The 18,852-nt window shown below is 43.1% G+C and overlaps 1 protein-coding gene across 1 annotated transcript; it reads right to left on the bottom strand.

Moving 5' to 3' along the window:
* Positions 1-926: 926 nt before the first annotated feature.
* IWS1 (interacts with SUPT6H, CTD assembly factor 1) lies at positions 927-17,063 on the bottom strand (the record flags this gene model as incomplete). Its single annotated transcript, XM_079539976.1, has 14 exons — positions 927-1,058; positions 3,397-3,508; positions 3,701-3,757; positions 3,964-4,075; positions 4,831-4,948; positions 5,745-5,874; positions 6,115-6,197; positions 7,878-8,028; positions 8,762-8,862; positions 9,248-9,305; positions 9,537-9,729; positions 10,316-10,994; positions 16,693-16,808; positions 17,030-17,063. 14 exons carry the CDS (start codon positions 17,061-17,063, stop codon positions 927-929), a joined length of 2,076 nt encoding a protein of 691 aa, XP_079396102.1.
* Between the last annotated feature and the right edge of the window lie 1,789 nt (positions 17,064-18,852).

The following is an 18,852-nucleotide window of genomic DNA, read 5'->3' as shown; positions in this document are numbered from 1 at the left end:
TCAAGTGCAAGCATCATGTTCTTACACTCTTCTCTGTTATTGCCTCCAGCTGACCCTGAGCGCCTTCTGGGTCAGTGCACACTGAGACCCACCTGAAACAAGCCAAGCTCCACCCCGGCAATCTAAGTGCACAGCACACAGTGCCCAGCCACTTCAGCAGCCTCAAGAACCTTCACTCCAAAGTCTGGTTTACTGTAGAACGCTACTGTGTGCTTCACAGCAAAGCCCTCCAGCTGCAGCTGTCTGATCTCCAGCAGCAGGCACCAATGGAGGCTGTGCTCAGGGCACAGCATGGATCCTGGCTCAGTAACAGCATCACCTCACTTACTGCGAGCAGTCCTGCTGGAAGCTGCTGGGTTTTCAGTAGTTGGCCTCCGCTGGTCCTCTCCTGAGCTCTGCACCACACACTCATGACAAAAGAAGTCCTTCAAGAGGAAGATGGTCAGTATTTCTGTTGTGCAGATCTCCAAAGACAGGAAAACTGATTAATATTTAAAAAGCACCGAACACATAAGAAATGGAAAACAAGAAACAAATCGCAATCATCAGCTTCTCCACACACCAGGTGCTCATTTTTTCTTCACATCTCACGTACTCTCTCCCTCCTCCACGCTCCACGTACACGTCATTCTGAGCAAATAACAGACAACCCCCAAAAAACAGAAGATGTTTTATTGTCTAAAGAGTTGCAATACAACAAATGTGTGATCTGTACAAAGGACACAGTAGAGCAAGTTTAAATACAATCAGGAGAAAGAAGTCCCCAAATTCACAGTCCTTGGACATTATCTTATACCAGAACCTGAACCAACAATTTAAAGATCAACTACAAAACCCAAATGAGTTGTTAAAAAAACATTAAGGTCTCCCAAGAGTCTATGGGTGCATTGTCTTACAGCAGAGATCACAGGGTATTCTGTGAAGGGTCACAATGGCATCTTATTGCCCTCAATGCTGATTTTCACCGCATGGGCCGATCTGCTTTTTTTCCTGATATCTGTGAATTTCCGCATCTGTTTGTCCAGTCGACTCACCCCTTTCTTAGAGCTCCCCTGGAACTTAAAAAACAAAACTAGGAATTACCACTGAAAAAAAAGCAGACGTCCCATAGGCTCAAGAAAAGCAACGCATGCAAGGTGAAGCCTGCGAGTGGGACCTGAAGGAGCCCCCGGTGTGGGGAGGGGCGTGCAGCTCTGCCCTCAGCTCCCCCACGTGGACACACAGCTCCCCCAGCCTCCCAGCCCACAGATGGCAGTGATCACACACACGTCACAGAGGAAAGCTCTCCCACTGCAGAGGTTAACAGACACACGAGATGTTGACACGCTGGCAGAACATACAGTTTGGAATAGCTGTTGTCTGGAGCGCAGTGACAGATATATTGCACAGTGCCATACACACAGGCTCCCTGGGGAAGGCTTTAGAGGCAGCTACACATGACTGAGTTGATGCATCAATTCCAAACTGTGATTTATTTTGAAATTAATTCATCAGTGCTTAAAAAAGAGTGGGGAGATTATTGGGAAATAAAGGAGTGAGGTTGGAAGTGAAAGAAATGCCTAAGGAAAGCTGATCAGATCAGTTTCTAGGAGTTGCTGCATTTCATCTCTGTGTTTTAACTGCAGCTGAAGAACAGACACAACACAGCAATTATTTCACAGGTGAGAAATGCCACTGAAGACAAAGGACATTCCAGTCCACAACCACCTCCTAGATGCAAGTTCCCCTTTAACTGGACAGCAGAAACAGTGATGGAAATTTCACACCTTTTACATTTGGGAAAAAGCAACATGTGGAACATGCTACTTAGCATCTGACCAAAGCAGCTGTTGGGAACTGAGCCTCTGGTTCCACTGCTACGGAACACTCATTTAAAACGAACTCTATTTATTCATAGAATTCAGTCAAGTTCTGTCTGGAAGTTCACTGATTTTCAGGGAAGATATCTATATGCATGCTTTAGGTTTGAGGTTTGTTTTTCGTCGTCGTTTTACATGAATAAATACGAAGTTTAAACTCAGCATCTATCATTTGTGCTTGCCTCACATCACTGTTCCTTGGTAACACCTCTGCTCACAGAACCTGAACGCAGAGTCAGCACTGCCCACACAATTCTCATGTTGATGCACATCAGTGACTGATCTCCCTCCACTCCACGCTCGTGGCAGGGGAGTCTTGTCCTGTTTCTGACAACCACCCCCCGAATCTCATTCTGTCAATGACTGTGGGAAAGAGGTGTGACAAACATCTTGTTTTGTCTCAGTAAAACACCACAGTCCTAAACTGAGAGCTAAGAATTTCTGTGCATCTGTCCAGGCAAACCTGGAGAATTCAAGTAAGAACGAGTTTCAAGTGCCAGACTTGCTGGTATGCCAAGCACCAGAAGCCACAGGTGCAGAGCTTTGTGAGCACAGGGATTCTCACATAATACTCATCATTTGGGTACCATGGAAGTAACAGGTGCAGGAAGCACGGCAGGTGTCACGTGCTACAGACTTTTTCCTGTACAAATTACAGTTTAGGCCACAGTGCAGACATCAGAGAGTACAAGGAGAGTTTTCCAAGTTTAATGGGGGTGTACACACTCCTTTCCTGTGTGTGCAATCTGCCAACAGCTGAAGCACATGCACTGTTCACACCTCCCTTGAGGGATACCTCTCAAACTTGGGGAAGGCAGTGTCATGGCTACAGGGGCATCCTGTTGCCTTCAATGCTGAACTTGATGGCCCGATGCACTTTGCTGAGTCGTTTCTGTTCAGCAAACCGTCTCTTGTGCTTTTCCAAGCGACTAATACCTCTCTTAATAGTCCCGGGCTAGAAACAACATCTCAATTAATGCAAAGAAGGAAAGATAACAGCAGAAAGATTACAATAGTTATTACCTCTTCCATTTACATCGGTTCTACCACGTGCTCTACCTTTAAATGAAAACCATACCAAGTAGATGGAAGAACCAAATTAAACAAGGCACAGGCCTCTACTGAAGCTGTTAATGGCTGCCGAAACCTTGATGTTTTCCCAAACCAAAATACTATCAGAAGATTATGAAACAAAAAATGGGGGAGAGATAGAAAATATCAGTGGCATACTTATTGAACTGCCGCTTTATTTCAACACGTTCTGAAAATAAGAGGCCTGTAACCAAACTCTCGCAGTAGAGAGAAGCTCTAGAACAGATAAGGTGAAAATCTCTTTCTGGTAAGAGAAGCAACACTACCTGCGGAAAGAATTTGATGGGCTTATCTGAAAACAAACCTGTTGTCTACTCCTATTAGAAGAGGCACATAAAAAGAATCACTATGCTGTTCAGTATCTACAGCAGGAAGGTGACAAGTCCCCAGCTCACTCACAGAGTCACTAGGAGAGGCCCCAGCAACACCCCACACCACAGCTTACCCTGGAGGACTCCATCTCCACGTTCCACTTTGGCCTGACCACGTAGTCCTTGTTGGAGGGCATCGGCACCCTCGCACGGGCACAGAAACCTGGGTCTCCAGGCCTAAGAGCTCTGAAGAAAGGAAAGTTCTGTTAGGTAACAGCAGCCTCTAACAGAAAAAGCTATGACTGATTCAGATACAGGTAATTCTGAAACAGAGTATTATCATTGATTTCAAAGCCTCAAAATGAACGTGTACTGTTAGTTCTTTAGAAATACCTTTTTCTAGTTCAAATAAAAATCAATAAGAATACTTCAACTCACTTTTCCTCTCCTGTTAATACTTTCTCCAGATCCCTGCGGGGAGTCTGACCACCAGAACTGCAAGAAAAATCCATCTTTATTAAGTATTCATACACAGAGAAACATAGTAACTTCAAAGGACAATCAAGTACAGTAAGAGAAAAAAAAACTGAGGTCAGCAATAACTGTTCTTCAATTTACCCCAATACCTGCACACAGTTTTTCTTTATGGGAAGCCCTAGAAAGAGAAATAACGCATTCACATTTCTGCCTGCTATTCCTACCTGCTTAACCTCCTCCGCTGAGGCATCTGTTCCAAATCTCTCTGTTCTCTCTCTTCTCTTGTCATGCCTTTGTAGTTTGAGGTAAGCCCAAAGATGGGACGAGACCATTCATCTAGTAAATAAATAGGTAAGTTAAACTTACTTATCATCAGTGTTTATTATCTACACACCATTCCTTTCGAGGTTCATATATACTTTTCTCCAGCTGAGCAGCTGATCTATGAACTCTTTGTATTTCAGAGAAATCCCAGAGTTGCAGACAGAAAGAAAGAGGTTTCACTCATGAAGTCTCTTTCTGCTCACTGTTCAGTGCATTGTTTGTTTGGGTTTTTTTTGGGACGCTCTCAGCTCTAGGAACACTCCGTGTCAGAACCTCCTGCATGGCACAGTGAGTGTTACTTTAGAAATAAGAAAAATGTATGCAGAAGAGCAGAAAAAAGGTTTTAGATCAGCTTGTAGTCATTCAAGATGGAACACACCACACGACATTACAGCTGTTTAAGTAGTGGATTTTTAGACAGCCATCCAAGATCTCACTGAACTTCAGAGAAAGGGCTGTTCTCTAACAGCACCTTCCATCCTCAGTAACCTGTAGGAGACGCAGCCAACTTGCCAAGGAAGAATTTGGGCAAAATAAAAAGCTATCCTCTAATTTTAAAGCAAAACAGACAGAAACAGGGAAAAGTGCATGCAGATGGGAACCTAACAGCGTTCATTTAGAGCCCTGCAAACAAAGCCATGAGACCAAGGAGAAATCTCACACTGCAGTGACTTCTACTATAGACTGTAACAACATGCAAAAGAAAGACTGATAGAAATTAAATTATCAGAGAGACCTCACTGAAGCAAGATAAAAGGTTTACATACTGATCAGCTTCCCTGCCATATCCTTGTTAGGTCTTGACTCTTTGGGGTGCTTGTAAAGGTACATCACAGCTCGTCCAATTCCACTGTGCTTCAGGGTCTCCTGACTCACGCTTGGCAGCTACAAGAGAAAGCAGAAGTCAGAAAAAGGCAACAAATTCTGTCTGAACATTAATGGTGCCACTGAGTTTTGTAGAAAACAAAATTCTGTTGTTTATTCCAAATGCTCTTGTGCTTATATTACCCAAAGCTACTGTCTTCCTAAACAAGCATTTTGTAAGGATTCAAGTTCACATGGCAAATGCATTCCAGTACAACTTAACTGGGTCAGAACTTGTGCAGTTCCTTACACAAGGACAAATATTTCTGAACACTCACAGCCAAGTAGTGATGCTGCAAGGCAAATCTAACTTCTAGCTCTCTGTCAAGGCTATGCCATACTCTACTTATGAACACAGCCAACCTAAAGTGAACCATCACAACACATGAACCACTGCAATGACGGAAGATAAGTGACTAAGGTCCAGATTCCAGAATCTAGAAATGCCAGAGCATGGGAACTCCCTGGTAGAGAGCAGGGAATTCGACATGTGCTGTTTGTGAGAGGCTCTGTGAAATATCTCCTGGCCTGCTACTTAACACAGCTTTCTGCTTTATTGCTATCACAAGCAAAATCTTCCTAACAATTCAGTGTCTGCAATTCCCTACCCGCATTTTGTTCAGTTAGACAGCATACCTACAACATAAGGAACACTTAAAATGATGCACATTTAAACCAAACATCTAATTTGTGGTTGCTTCCTCCTGCACTTCAGCACACGGCCCACCAGCAGTGTCACAGCAGTCAGCACTATGTATTTCCCCAAAGCACAACTGAAAGCCCACGGATGAAATACAGTTAGAAGGCAGTTTAAAACCTCTTGCAGGATCTTCAGAAGCTCCTCTCGTATCTTCAGTGCTGGCAGACTTCGGTCTGGGAGAGGAGAAAGCCACTCCTTGATAGCAGACATTACACCACTATCGATGAATGTTTCTTTGAGGTCCTGCCTAGGAAGTTTAAAGAACAGAGAATCCACAGTCATGCAACACATCTGGATCTGGAGACATAAAGCTCCTCCAAGTGCAACAGTATATTTAACAGGTAAAACTAGGTGTAATTTTAGTTCTGAGGGCACCTATCTCCAGCAATTACCCAAAACGTTTCCCTGCATATTCATTAAACTGGAATGTCACCCTATGAAATCCACTTGCTCCCCAAGACAATAAGCAGCTCCAAGACAGACTCACTTTTTAAGATGCATAACTACAGTTGGCAGCAAAGTCAATTTCTTCAGCGCGGGTTTCTTTTGTGTGTTCAGCTGCCGATCCTCCTGCAGAGAGTAGAGGAATTACAAGATGATAAAAGAAGGAATCAGCAATTCTCATCCATTACAGCATTTACAGGAAAAGGGTGAGTGGATAACTGGAGAAGTGCACCTTTGGCAGAATGACACTGACTTTTTGTGCCATGTGACCCTGTGACTCACTTTATGTGAGTGACCCTGTGCCACTCCTTCCTACAGCTCCAAAACACATCTTATATGATGATTTCTCAAATAAATAAGCAAACAAAATCCCCTCCTTAATCAACATTTCATTAAAGTATCACATTAGGAGATTCCCCAAGAATTACATGCTTTTCTACTTCATGATTCAGGTCTATTGCAATAAACTGGAGCTCTGCAGGGTCCTCCATGCAAGGTATGTGCAGCTTACCTAGAAACTCTGACAGTAAACTCACATCTGAACAATAAAAACCAACTAACCAAACAGTAAGAAGTGAAAACACATGCATTCAATGAATACAACTGTATAATGCAGAGGTTTAGGATAAAGCATGGTGTAACTAACATGAAAGTACACAGTTGTGCATCAGTGTCAGCTGCACTTAGTAAGGTGTCTGTGCTCCAAGGTCATTATTTCAGTATCTATTCAGCACTTGAGATCGAATATCAAAAGACCATAATGACCATCAGCTCTGTGTCCTGATGCATTAATAGCTTTCCACTCACACTCAATTCATTGAAGGCTCTTCCTACACAGAGGGTTTTTTTTATTACAAGTGAGTCACATGTAATAGGATTCTGCAATACCTCCCACTCCTCTGCCCCACAACAGCCTGACAGGCTCACAACAAACAACTCAACTGGAGCTCCGTTCTTCTCTCCAACACGTCACTGCTTCTTTTAGAACATTTCTCCACAGAATGGCCCGGGTTGCAAAGGAGCACAGTGCTCATCTCGTTCCAACGCCCTGCTGTGTGCAGGGTCGCCAACCAGCAGCCCAGGCTGCCCAGAGCCACATCCAGCCTGGCTCTGAATGCCCATCATCTGGTCCAAGACCAGGAGTCACAGCCGCCTCCCAATCCACCATCTCAATCTTCCCTCCCTCCCCAAAACACATTAAGAAAGATTTTTCTTTCTAAAATTGTCCCCAGTTGCTTTTAGTAAGTTCCACCTGACAGTTAACTTGATTGCTACTCCAACAATATTCCAAAGACAAAAGACAAGATCCTGCAGACCTTACACACAACCAACATATTCAACACAAGTCTCTGAAAGAGGAAGCCTGCCAAACCAAAATTTCCCCTAATTCTATGTTTCTACCAATTTAACACATTACTGTCATTCAAGCACTTTAGAAAAGGTTTCTTCTGCAGAACAAATAATTAAGTTCTACATGCTAGTAACTGTATAATGAAATATAGTTCCTTTCTCAGTATCTGATGTACATACATTTTATAAAACACGTGTTCATCTCTTTTTATAGGGCAACTGATCTCCAATTATGAAAGTGTTAACACATTTACTAACCATAATCTTTAAAACAATTTACCTAAGTTTCAACAGAAAGATAATATTGAATTCAGACCAGCAAAATTCTCATCAACTGTTCAGATACGCACAGCACACAGATTATGTTATACTTCTGAGTACCAGACAAACACACCTCTTTCACTGAACGCAAAATAGAAATTAATTTTAAGCGTCCCTGGAACACAGAAAACTCACCTCTGCAGCTTCATTCATCTTCACAATCATAGCACTGACCACATCATCTGCATCACTAATGAAAGTCCCACCATCACGGTTTCGTCGACGCTTGCCACTCATACTCTTCTTTCGTTGCAGCATCATGTCAAAATCTGACATGAAGTCCATACTGAAATGCAAGGAGAGTCTGCTCATAGAAGAGAGTTTAACTCCCTGTCCTTGTTGAAAATAATTTTATATTTCTCTAGCATCACCTTTCTGAAGGTGTTGCAGAACTCTACTAGAATTCTGTCTCAATGTCCCTGGAAGATATTAGATGTCTTCAGTACACTAACAGGGAAATCAAAGAGCTTCAGTGGTTCTGAGCTGTGCTCAGAAGTCTGTAAGACCTCACTGAAGCAGCTACAGACATCAGGGTACAAGTGCTAAAGCTGCCACTGATGCTGTCCAAGATTTAGCTTTCCTGTACCTGCAATGCATTCCTCTGACACTACTAGAGGAGACAAGGACAGAAGAGAGAAGGTGAGGTCAAATCACACCTTATCCCCAGTGAGGAAAGAACTGTGACTCCAATGCTACTACAAGCAGCCTAGCACTGAACTGCTACAAGTACAGGAGGATGCTTGCCTCAGCAGCTATTGTAAGTTTTGATGGGAACTCCAAAATGCTCCACCTGTGCTGCTGCTCCAGTTATCTGCTATGGATTGCCAAGTGACCAAACTGAAGAGACAGCAGAAACAGGCAGAGAGAACTCTATGTCACAGTCAGTGAGAATGTGTGCTTTATGTTGAGACACTGCCCTTCCCTTGCCTGTCTGCTGCATGAAGTCAAGCTGGTTTATGGAGAGGCTCTTCTGCAAAAATCTTGTGTTTATTAACAAAGTATGTAACACATCAACTTACTGCTTCCCTCTTTTAACGTTATCATCAGAGTCAGACTCATCTGCTGTCTCCTTCATCTCTGCATCACCCTTCTCTTCTTCCAAGTCTTCCTGGTTAAAGCCCTGACAATAAAGACAGTGCAAGTCAGTACAATATTAACATACATATTTATTTTTTTTATATTTATTATATTTATACATATTTACATATTAAGACTGAGCATCAACTCAGGTGCCTGACTTTTACATTCTCAAGGCTTCCTCTAAACCCTCTTCAGACTTATCTGGAAGAGGAACAAAAGATTAAGATTTTCACCTACAGCTTTCACACCACTGACTCTCAATAGCAGAGTGGTGAAAATTATTCAACTCGGTCTGCCTCAGAAAGTCCAGGAGATAAAAAGACTTCCCTCCTGAGACAGAGTATCCTCCAACAGGCATTCTGGGAAGAGCTTCCCACAAAGATTATACCGTCAACTAAATACCAAACCTCCACAATAACACTTACTGTAAATTCCTCTTCTTCTTCATCACCAGACTCTCCAAATATATCTGCGATCAGGTTCCTGGGAAGATAACAGAAACTTTGATCTGTTTACACAGCAGCAGTGAGAACACATTTTCCGTGACATTTCTAATGTGACTGGGTGCAGATCCACCCCTTTCATTTTGCCACACTGACCCTCCTGGCAATACCCATAAAGGTAGATTCTGGCTGGTACTTTTCCATCTTCCTATTCACCATCAGTGTCACTCCCTGCAACCCTGAAGGAATTCATATTCCCAGAAGCACTTACTCTTGTTCATTTCCAGATTCACTGTCACTGCCAAACAGATCTTTCTCTTCCTTTTTCTTCCCAGTATCCTCTTTTCTTTCTTCCTCTTCTTCACTATCTGATACCATATTTTTCTTCCTTTTGTCAGATTTCTCTGAAGCAGCATCACTATCTGATTCTTCAACATCAGAAAGGATTCGTACTTTTTTTGCAGCTGCCAATGGAAAGAAGCATTACTGCCTGCCTGTCACTTCCGCTGGTAAGCAAAGTGACAACAGTGTGCTCCCACAGCTGTTCTCTCTCAAATTCAATGTGAACAGCAGGGAAGCCAATTAGCGTTCATTCCTACACTGAAACAACTGCTCTTTTGAAGAAGAAAACACGTTCATTCTGAAATTTGTTTTATCCAGTCAGTAACTGAATAAAACTCCATAAAGCACATCTGTCCATATGAACTTTCACTTTCAAAACTCTCACTCCTAGTATATTTAAGACAAAACAGAGGGAAAAATATGACCAGAGAAATAACAGCAAATCAAGGAATAACTGTAACAGAAACAATCAACGTGACAACAGATTCCAGTATAAAGCAAGATCATAGATGCAGAATATTCTTCTGTTAAACCTACTTATCACTCCGAAGCACTGGATATTCACACAGAAATGCACGTAGAACAACCCCCTCCCCAAAAGCAGTGCTCTAAGAACAAACCTACTTTGCAGTTTCACATTTATCTTAGATATTAATTACATCACTACTGCTGGTCAGATCACATTATTTTCACATTCAAGTTTCTTACGTGCTTTCTCATTCTCATCCTCACTGTCAGAGAGGATGGCTGTTTTCCTCTTCACCGTCTTCTCCTCCTCTTTCTCATCATCATCATCACTGTCCGATATTTTTCGTCTCTGAGGACCTTCTTCTTCACTGTCAGAACCCTGAAATCCTTCCCTCGCTTGTTCGTTATCTGAACGGTGAGAATCGTTCTGCGCCTCCTCCTTCCTGTCCTCCCCATCGCTATCATCAGACTCTATTTCTGGTTTGTGCCTGGCAATGCCCTCGCTCTCCGAGTCGCTGCCCAGCTGTTTGTGGAGCTCCTCGCTCTCCGAGTCGCTGGCCGGCTGCTTCTGGAGCTCCTCATTCTCTGAATCGCTGGCCGGCTGCTTCTGCGACTCCTCATTTTCAAAGTCACTACTGTGATTCCTGGGAGGTTCTCCATTTTCAGAGTCACTCGCTTGATGATTTAAGGCATCTTCGTTTTCAGAGTCACTTAAGTGTTGGTTTGGACGGTCCTCGGTATCGGAGTCGCTGTCTTTCCCTCCCTGAGCTGCTTCGTTGTCTGAATCGCTGGCATTGTGATTTGGAGGCTCCTCGTTATCTGAGTCACTGTCTTTTTGCCTCGGTGCATCTTCATTCTCAGAGTCTGTCATATGAGGCTCTCCCATTTGCCCATCATCTTCTCCATCGCTGTGTTCGTTCTGGAAAAAAACAAACAAGATCTCAGACAACAAAGCAAAAAACCAAGGAACAAAAAGCGTTCCTTGCTTGTCCTTCCTCCCCTTTGATTGCCCAACCTACTACAGACTCAAATACTTTCTCTATAGAAAGAATTGCTAGACAAATTTTGTCAAAAAACTATCAAATACCACAGATCAAGGAAAATCTTCAGAGATCAATGGAACTGTGTCCATCCTGCTACTCAAATCTATTTTGGAAATAGTATTAGAAAAAGAGCCCTCAAATTAAGACGTCCAAGAAAGGTCCATCTCCCTCAAGGGAGAGTACTTCAAGGCTTCCATTTAGAGAGTCCAGAGTTCAAAGTGGATTAACCCAACTCCCCTCAAAATAATCGACCTCCCATTCTGGTCATTTTCTTAAGATGCCAAATAAACTCTTTTGTATGAAATACATTTTACTGAAACTGCAGATGCACTGTTTTCTGAATGAAGCTCAAGAGAGCTTGTGCTCTTTCAACATTTAAAAACACACCAAGATCCCATTAAAAAATACATAAAGCTTTAGTCAGACCAGTTAGGGTATTATTGACAAGCTCTGTGTCTCGATAAATAACGATGTAAGAACAGCCCCATCACTTCTGTCTCTTAAGCTCACAGCCCCCATGCCTACTCAGTATCTATTTGTAAATAGACTGACCTTAAACCCGTAGTAGAACACAATCTTTTATGTCTTCTACCCAGCAACAACAGCCATTTTGGGAAAATCTATCACAAGACACCTGCCTCCATCAGTGCAGACAACAGAATGTTGTTTCAGCTTCACAAGATCCAAGTTCTGCATTTGCCCAAGAAAACAGCCTCTGTTGAACTCCCGCTTCTTGATTCAGCTTGCCTACATGGTCACTGTCACCACAGCCACTTTCAGCCAGAAAGGACACTGGAAAGGAACCGCTTTACTACGTGCTTCTCTGCTTCACAGAGAGACTTTCTAGGGTGACTCTGCCTTCTCGGCTGCAGACTCCTTCCATTAGCATCCGTATTCCAAGAAACACTCCGTTTGTGGAGATAATTACACGTCTCTGTCCTAAAGCTTCCACATCTTGTTACCGATGTCCTTTCATTGGAAGAACACATTTTCTATTTTCTTTTCCCACATTCTTCCCCCACACTCAGAGCCATACGCAATAACGCAGGTCCATCCATCCTACAGTTACAACAGTTATTATCTTCATAACATATGGATAAGAAGGAATTTTAAATAAAGCAAAACTTTGATCACTTTTAGGGATTACTCCCAGCAGATTTATACAAACTGTTCAGTACAATAACTCTTAAAATGTTGGATCTTATACATTTATTCCCTTGGCTAGCACTTGATACAACTGTAAATTCAACATGACTGAAATATAAGTAAAAGAATGTTACCATACAATGGGGAAAAAAGAAGTCAGACCACATAAATTTACAACCAGCACTTCGAATACAACTTCCCTATTTCCACCTTCCTTAATACTATAACGCGAGCACTTTCCTCCCTGGCAGCCTTCTCAATCACACTGCTGGTACTGTTCTGCAGTTCTCATCCCTCCTCACAGACAGGAATGGTGTTTCAGTTAAAAAAACTAAGTCAGGAGTTTTAAATAAAAAGATTAAATATCTACAGATTTGAGGGCACACAACAGAGGAAGATGCACCCAAATTGCTGTTTGTTATAGGATTTTATTTTCTGTTCTTCAAAATATTAATTTGATTGCCCTCTCCTGCCAAGCTTGAAACTAAGAACATGAATATGATGTATTTTCTCTCACTGTATTAAGATAAAAGAAAGCTTGAGCTGCTTGAAACAGCATTACAGATTGGATCATTGAGAGGCACTGAAATGCAGCTGTACATTTAAGTTGATGTGCTTTGCCTGTTTTCTCCTGATTTCAGATGTCTGATATTGAACAGGTACTAACAATTATGACAGCTATAATTAAGCATGTTGTTAAACATCACCACAGAACACAAGAGAAACAGAACTGCTTAAGCTATCAGGCTTGTCTCCTTCCGTGCTGTAAGACTAAGAAGTCTTTAGTAAACGTTAAACAGAACTGAAAAAGCAACTTGAATCCACAGTGACTCTTTATCACTCGATATTTCTAAGAGCAAAAGCGTGGCTGCAGGCTATACAGCCACCTATTCAGAATATATGACTAAGCTACAAAGCACTTCCTACACAAAACACTTGACTCCAATTACAGAGCAGTGTTACTACAGCACTTCACAACACACTGAATCTCTCATCTGTTACTGCAACCAGGCGGTCACACTTGAGAAGGAAGGTGCTTGGGGAAGGAGAGCATCCATGCACCTTAATTAGCTCCCACTGTGACTACACGGTGCTCTGCACCACAAACCTCAGCGATAATTACAGCTTCTGAACTCCTCTGTGATACTGTCACCTACAGCAGAACAGATTAAGAGACAGCTTGGGAAGCAGCAGGTAATACATGCAACCCTACAGAGGTTGGGCACGGGCATCCCCTGCTCTGACCCTGAATCAGGAAAACAACCAAAGCCAATCCAAAGAGCACCGTTATGTCAGCCCAGGGAAGCCCTGCAGGGATGTGACAGGTACTGCCTCATCTCAGCACTGCCTCACAGTGGACTGAGCATCTTCTACAGCACAGCTGAGAGAGCTGACTCGCTCAGAACCGAGACAACGAGCAGACCCTGTCCACAGCCATCGGCGCGAGGTCAGCCAAACACAATTCATACATCCTTGAATGCTTGGGAATGTACTCCATGCAAAAAGCAAGAGCAACTTCATAACGAGATGATAAACATCATAGGAGAGTGCTGGCCTCTCCTCTACCTCCCTGACGCACCTCCCCCGCCTTCCTTAAAAAACAATTAATCACTAAAAAGATATGTTCCAATAAATCCATGATGTCATTCAGAGTCTTCTGTGTTTATTTTTTTTATTTGTCCAATTACTGGACTAAAAGAATAGAAGTCCTCAGAAACGAGTAGGTCTCAGGTAAGTGCTACCACACTTTTCTCTAATTCCTTTGCTTTCTTTTCTTCCTCCTCTTTATCTATAAACTTTTAAATTGAGATGTCCTTAATATTTTTAACTGACAATTCCGTAACGTGAGGCTTTAGTACAGTATAAAATACAGAATACACCAAAATCAAATTTACAGTGTTATCCTTCTACATGAAAATTTCATCGTGAAAGTAGGTTTTTGGATCAACATGCAGCCACTTTTATGACTTACTACTTTGATAATTCATTAAGATGAACAAAAGTGACCCATCCCCTACAATCTCATGAACGGCAGTTGATAAAACTAAGGCACACAAAACCATCGTAGGCAGTTCAGGAAGCTCGCTTTCAGTGAAAGATACTTGTGTGTTTGTTAAGAGTCACAGTCAAACCATAACTTCAATCATGAAGACAGCAGCAACTTGCTTAGAGCGTACGATCTAAATCACTGAAGATTTCCATGTGAATCTGACTCGTACAAACACTGTAAACGTGATTTAATATTCATTACTGTACTAAAACTGCGTGCCATCTGACTCCATTTGACCGAAACAGAATCGGTAAGGACATCAAAGAGAGCATTTATAGATAAAGTGGGGCTGGGGGAAGGAAAGCCAGAAAAGAACTGTGGAAAAGAAAAACCCACATACCTGAGACCTACTTAAGTAATTCCTCAGGATCCCCCTTTTCTTTAAAGTTAAGAACCTGTAAAAAAAGTTGGAAATTTTAAAACTTCAGTTCTTTGTATCTGAGCTCTGAATTTGAGATGAAATAGGAATTAAATCGACTTAACTGATTGGGCTGTCTCAAAGGTATCATTACCTTTGAATGTCATTCCTCCCACAAACTCCTAAAGATGAAAAAAATAATGAGAGAAAATTTAGGATAAATAGAACAATAGATTACTGAAAGCTACTCCTCTTTCAGAGACAGCGGCTCCACACTGTCAGCCAAGCTGCATTTGGAGTTTGACATAGGAAAGCATTAAATGACTAGGAACGGAAGACTAAAAGAAAACACCTAAATCATTTTTTTTTATGATTTCAGACAAATCAAGCCAAGCATTAAGGCCTGGGGGTTCACATTTACTCCCAGATAAAGAGGGTTTTTCTCATTTGTTTGTTTTTAAGTGGACTTTTTAATTTGCCTACAGAGGAAGATTCACAGCTATCACAGAATAAAGCCCTTACAATGCTGGAGGAACATGCAGAGAACCAAGCAGCAACAACAGGTCACACTGAAGATGTAAATGGTCAAACCTTTGTTTCTTTAGGGCAGATTTTCAATTACTTGATAACGGTAAACAAAATTAAAACTCAACAGGAGCACAGAAGAACAACTGATCCAGTTTGCAAACACTGAAGATAAAGATTAGTATAACTGTAGCAGCATCACGGCTCTCCATGCTCTCGTTATGATTTCTCCCCATTAAAACAGAAGTACAAAATTCCTATTAAAGACAATTGTTTCTGTCACGCATAAAATTATATTTCTTTCCCACACGGAAACCCCAACTGTCTCAATGGCAGATGCTGACTGACAGCAAATCCCCTGCAGTCCAGTATCTTTCACTGCAAATATCAGCATCTCTAGAAACAAATCCAAATGTGCTTTGCACTCAAATTCAAAAAAGTGAGCGCTTTCCTTTTGCACTCACACCAAACCTTCGCATCCTAACTCTGATGAAAGCACAAATTCAGTAAATGAGGATTGCAAGTTACCCCACAGCAGAGTTGAGCTTCTGAAACACCAATCTGTTAAAAAACACCATACCATGCATTTTAAGCAATTTTTTAAAGTGGATACCAAGCCCAAGGGATGTCAAAGTCAGTTCTGATCTTCATGCAACACGCAACACAATTTGCAAAGCAGAGTAAAATGGCTCTGATTTTAATTTTGAAGAGCTCTCCATAGCAGAACTCTGATGGCAGAAGTTGGGATTTTCCAGTCCAAAATCCTCCCATCAAGGCCAAGGAAAACCTGATGTCATTCTATCATCTCAAGACACCAGAAATTCCTCAAGATTAACCCCAGAATCATCCCAGACACAGGAGATACTTTTTTATCAGAACTTTTTTTAAACCCCAGGAGTCAAACCATGAGTAATAGCACCTCTCCTCCAAACACAGCCCTGTATCACAACACCAGCACCTTTTTTCAAGGGGCCAAGTTTTCAAAGCACAGAGCTGTTCAGAAGAAGACCCATCTTTCCACACAGGGAGAGTTATTCCTTTGTGAATGACAAAGTGAAAAGCGTACCACAGAACAGACTCCAGAGGCAAGGCTCACGTCCAAAAGCAAAGATGGAAGATGAGAAAGCATTTATTCTTTGGTAAGGAAATCTATACCTCCATGACGCATGGTTTTACATTACTATGTCAAATTTAAAGCAAAATTCCAAAGCCTTCAACCCACTGCACAGAATTTAAAATCCAGGAAGTTTATCTTCTTGCAACTGAGTGCACGTTACACTTTTTCTAGTGCAAACAGTGACCGCTGTTACAACCGAAGACCCAACAACCAAGAGTTGAGATGAGACAAGATATGCGTTTCTGCAAGTAAAGTTTTGCCACACAGAGACCTCCAGACCAAATGAATAAACACTGAAGACTCAATTAAGGATGCGATACATCTTTAAATCGAAAGTCAGTTAACACCAGAGCCATCTACACGAAGCACTAACAGTACCTCTGAACGGTGCCCTACACTTCCATTCTCAGATCCAGAATGCTGCTCGTTTCCTTCATCTTCAACGTCAGATCCCGAATCTCTTTCATCTTGCACCGGAGTAGCTCCACCATCATCTGCCCACGGGAAAAACAAGGGAAAACCCGGTGACATTTCCCAACGCGTACCGGGAACTGAAGGCTCCGGGGGGCCCAACAGCCGGGCCGGGGCACAGCCGTGAGGTCACGTAGGGACACAGCCCGCACAGACTGCTTGGGGCACAGGGAGACACAACCCCCTCGTCCGTCCGTCCCTCCGTCCCTCCCTCCGGGCCCTAGCGTCTGTCCCGCGCCGCTACCTGACTGGCCCCCGCTGTAGTACTCGCTCTCCATGGCAGGCCGCCGGCCCCGCGAGACCCGGGGGCTGGCGGCGGGGCGAAGCCCTCAGCGCGGCGCTCAGCGCTGAGACCCGCCGCCTACGACCGCCGCCGCCGCCGCCGCCGCCGCCGCCCGGCTGCACAGGCCCAAAATGGCGCCTCCCCTCAGAACAGCCGCCGGTCGCGCACGCGCGAGTAGCACCCGCCCCTTTCTCCTCGCGCCCCGGCCCCGTAGCTCTCGCGATAGTTCGGGAGTGCCGCCAGGGAGCGCTGCAGACGTTGGGGCGGGCGGGAGCGGGCGCTGAGGGAGCGGCGGGGGATTCGGATGTGCCGTTGGAGCCGGTGGGAACTGAACACTGATTTCTATGGTGGCAAACTGGCAATGGATGATTATTCGCTGCTTTATGCAGCCTGGGGATCCCCCTGCCAGTGGGCAGGGCAGATCACGCCCCAAGCAATCCCTTGGCTACAGGACAGGAAAAGGAACTTCTTGTTGGTGTGTTCTTCTGGGACCTGTTGTAATTCAGTGACTCAAGTTGAGAGGAAACTGAAGAAGCCTGTGAGGAAAATAATAATAATAAACTGAGCCCTTGCATCAATGAGAACTGTAAAGAAATGTGAAATGATTATTTTAATAACGGTGATTCCATGTATGAGCAGTGTGAGAGCTTCCAAGAGCCTGAAAATAGGGATCCAAAATGTTAGATGACTGCCTACACACCCAGAATGGACTGGGAACCCCGGGTGTCCCTTCTGCCCATCACATACGTGCTGGGAGCCCCCCAGCTTCATCCGTTGCCTTCAGTAATAAAGAATGTACCACCTAGGAAATGGATGAATCTGTTTGCTCCCTGCAAATGAAGATAGCAAGAAGCAACGTGAATCTCTTTGAGATGGCAGGAGGAGGAAGCCCCCAAGGAAGCAGGCCAGCAGTAGGAACAAGAAGTGGTTGTCTCGATGGAGTTAGGTCTGACCGCCCCATCTGAAGCTGTGGTCCAACACAGTTCATGCATGGGTGATGCCTCCACATTTAGCCTTCAGCATCAACTGGAAGTTCGCCTCGAATGCCTCTGAATTGCCGGCTTCCAGAGTAAACGGGCAGATAGATCCATCAGGAATTGCTGGGTTCTGTTTTTGTGGCCTTTGTACTCAGAGCAGGTGCATAATTCAGTTATTTGGCATGCCAGAGTTTGAGGATTACAAGCTATGACTTCTGTCATCAATAAAGCGTTTTAAAATGGAAAGCCTAATAAATCCATGTGGTGCTCATCTTCTTTTCTCGTTCTGTGCCAAATATCTTCATTCTCTCAGAGTGTGACAAAACTGTGTAATTTGAGATATTTCTAATAACAGTGATTTTTATAATCTGACATTCCTTTCTTGTTCAGGGACATTACAGTTCAATAAGCTGAGATCTCTGGTCTGACGTGTAAATGAGTCATCATTTCTTCTGTGCTAGAAGCACTTCAGAGTGGATGGCAGAGAAGTTAAGCCTGTCTTAACACATACACCCCAACAGCAAAGACAATACAATGCATGAAGTTCATTCTACCATGCTAAATACAGCTAAACTGTCTGACCTAAGGCACTGCTCAAAGAGGCAGAATCTTCTGTTTCACTTAGAAGGAGAAATTAGCAGTGGAGTCAAATATTTCTTTGATGCAATCCTATATTAGCAAAAATGCAAAAATCCTTCTCCCTTTTTTTTTCCCCCTGAAAATCTGTGTACATGAAGCATAAAGAGAAGGTCTCTTCCTCACCGCTTTTTTCCACATAGTCTCAAAGGTCTTTTAACTCTCCTCAGA

This window comes from Tetrao urogallus (assembly GCF_951394365.1).
Source record: "Tetrao urogallus genome assembly, chromosome: 9".
NCBI classification, from domain to species: Eukaryota; Metazoa; Chordata; class Aves; order Galliformes; family Phasianidae; genus Tetrao; species Tetrao urogallus.
The sequence above is the reverse complement of the archived record's forward strand: the minus strand, read 5'-3'. Positions and strand labels throughout refer to the sequence as shown.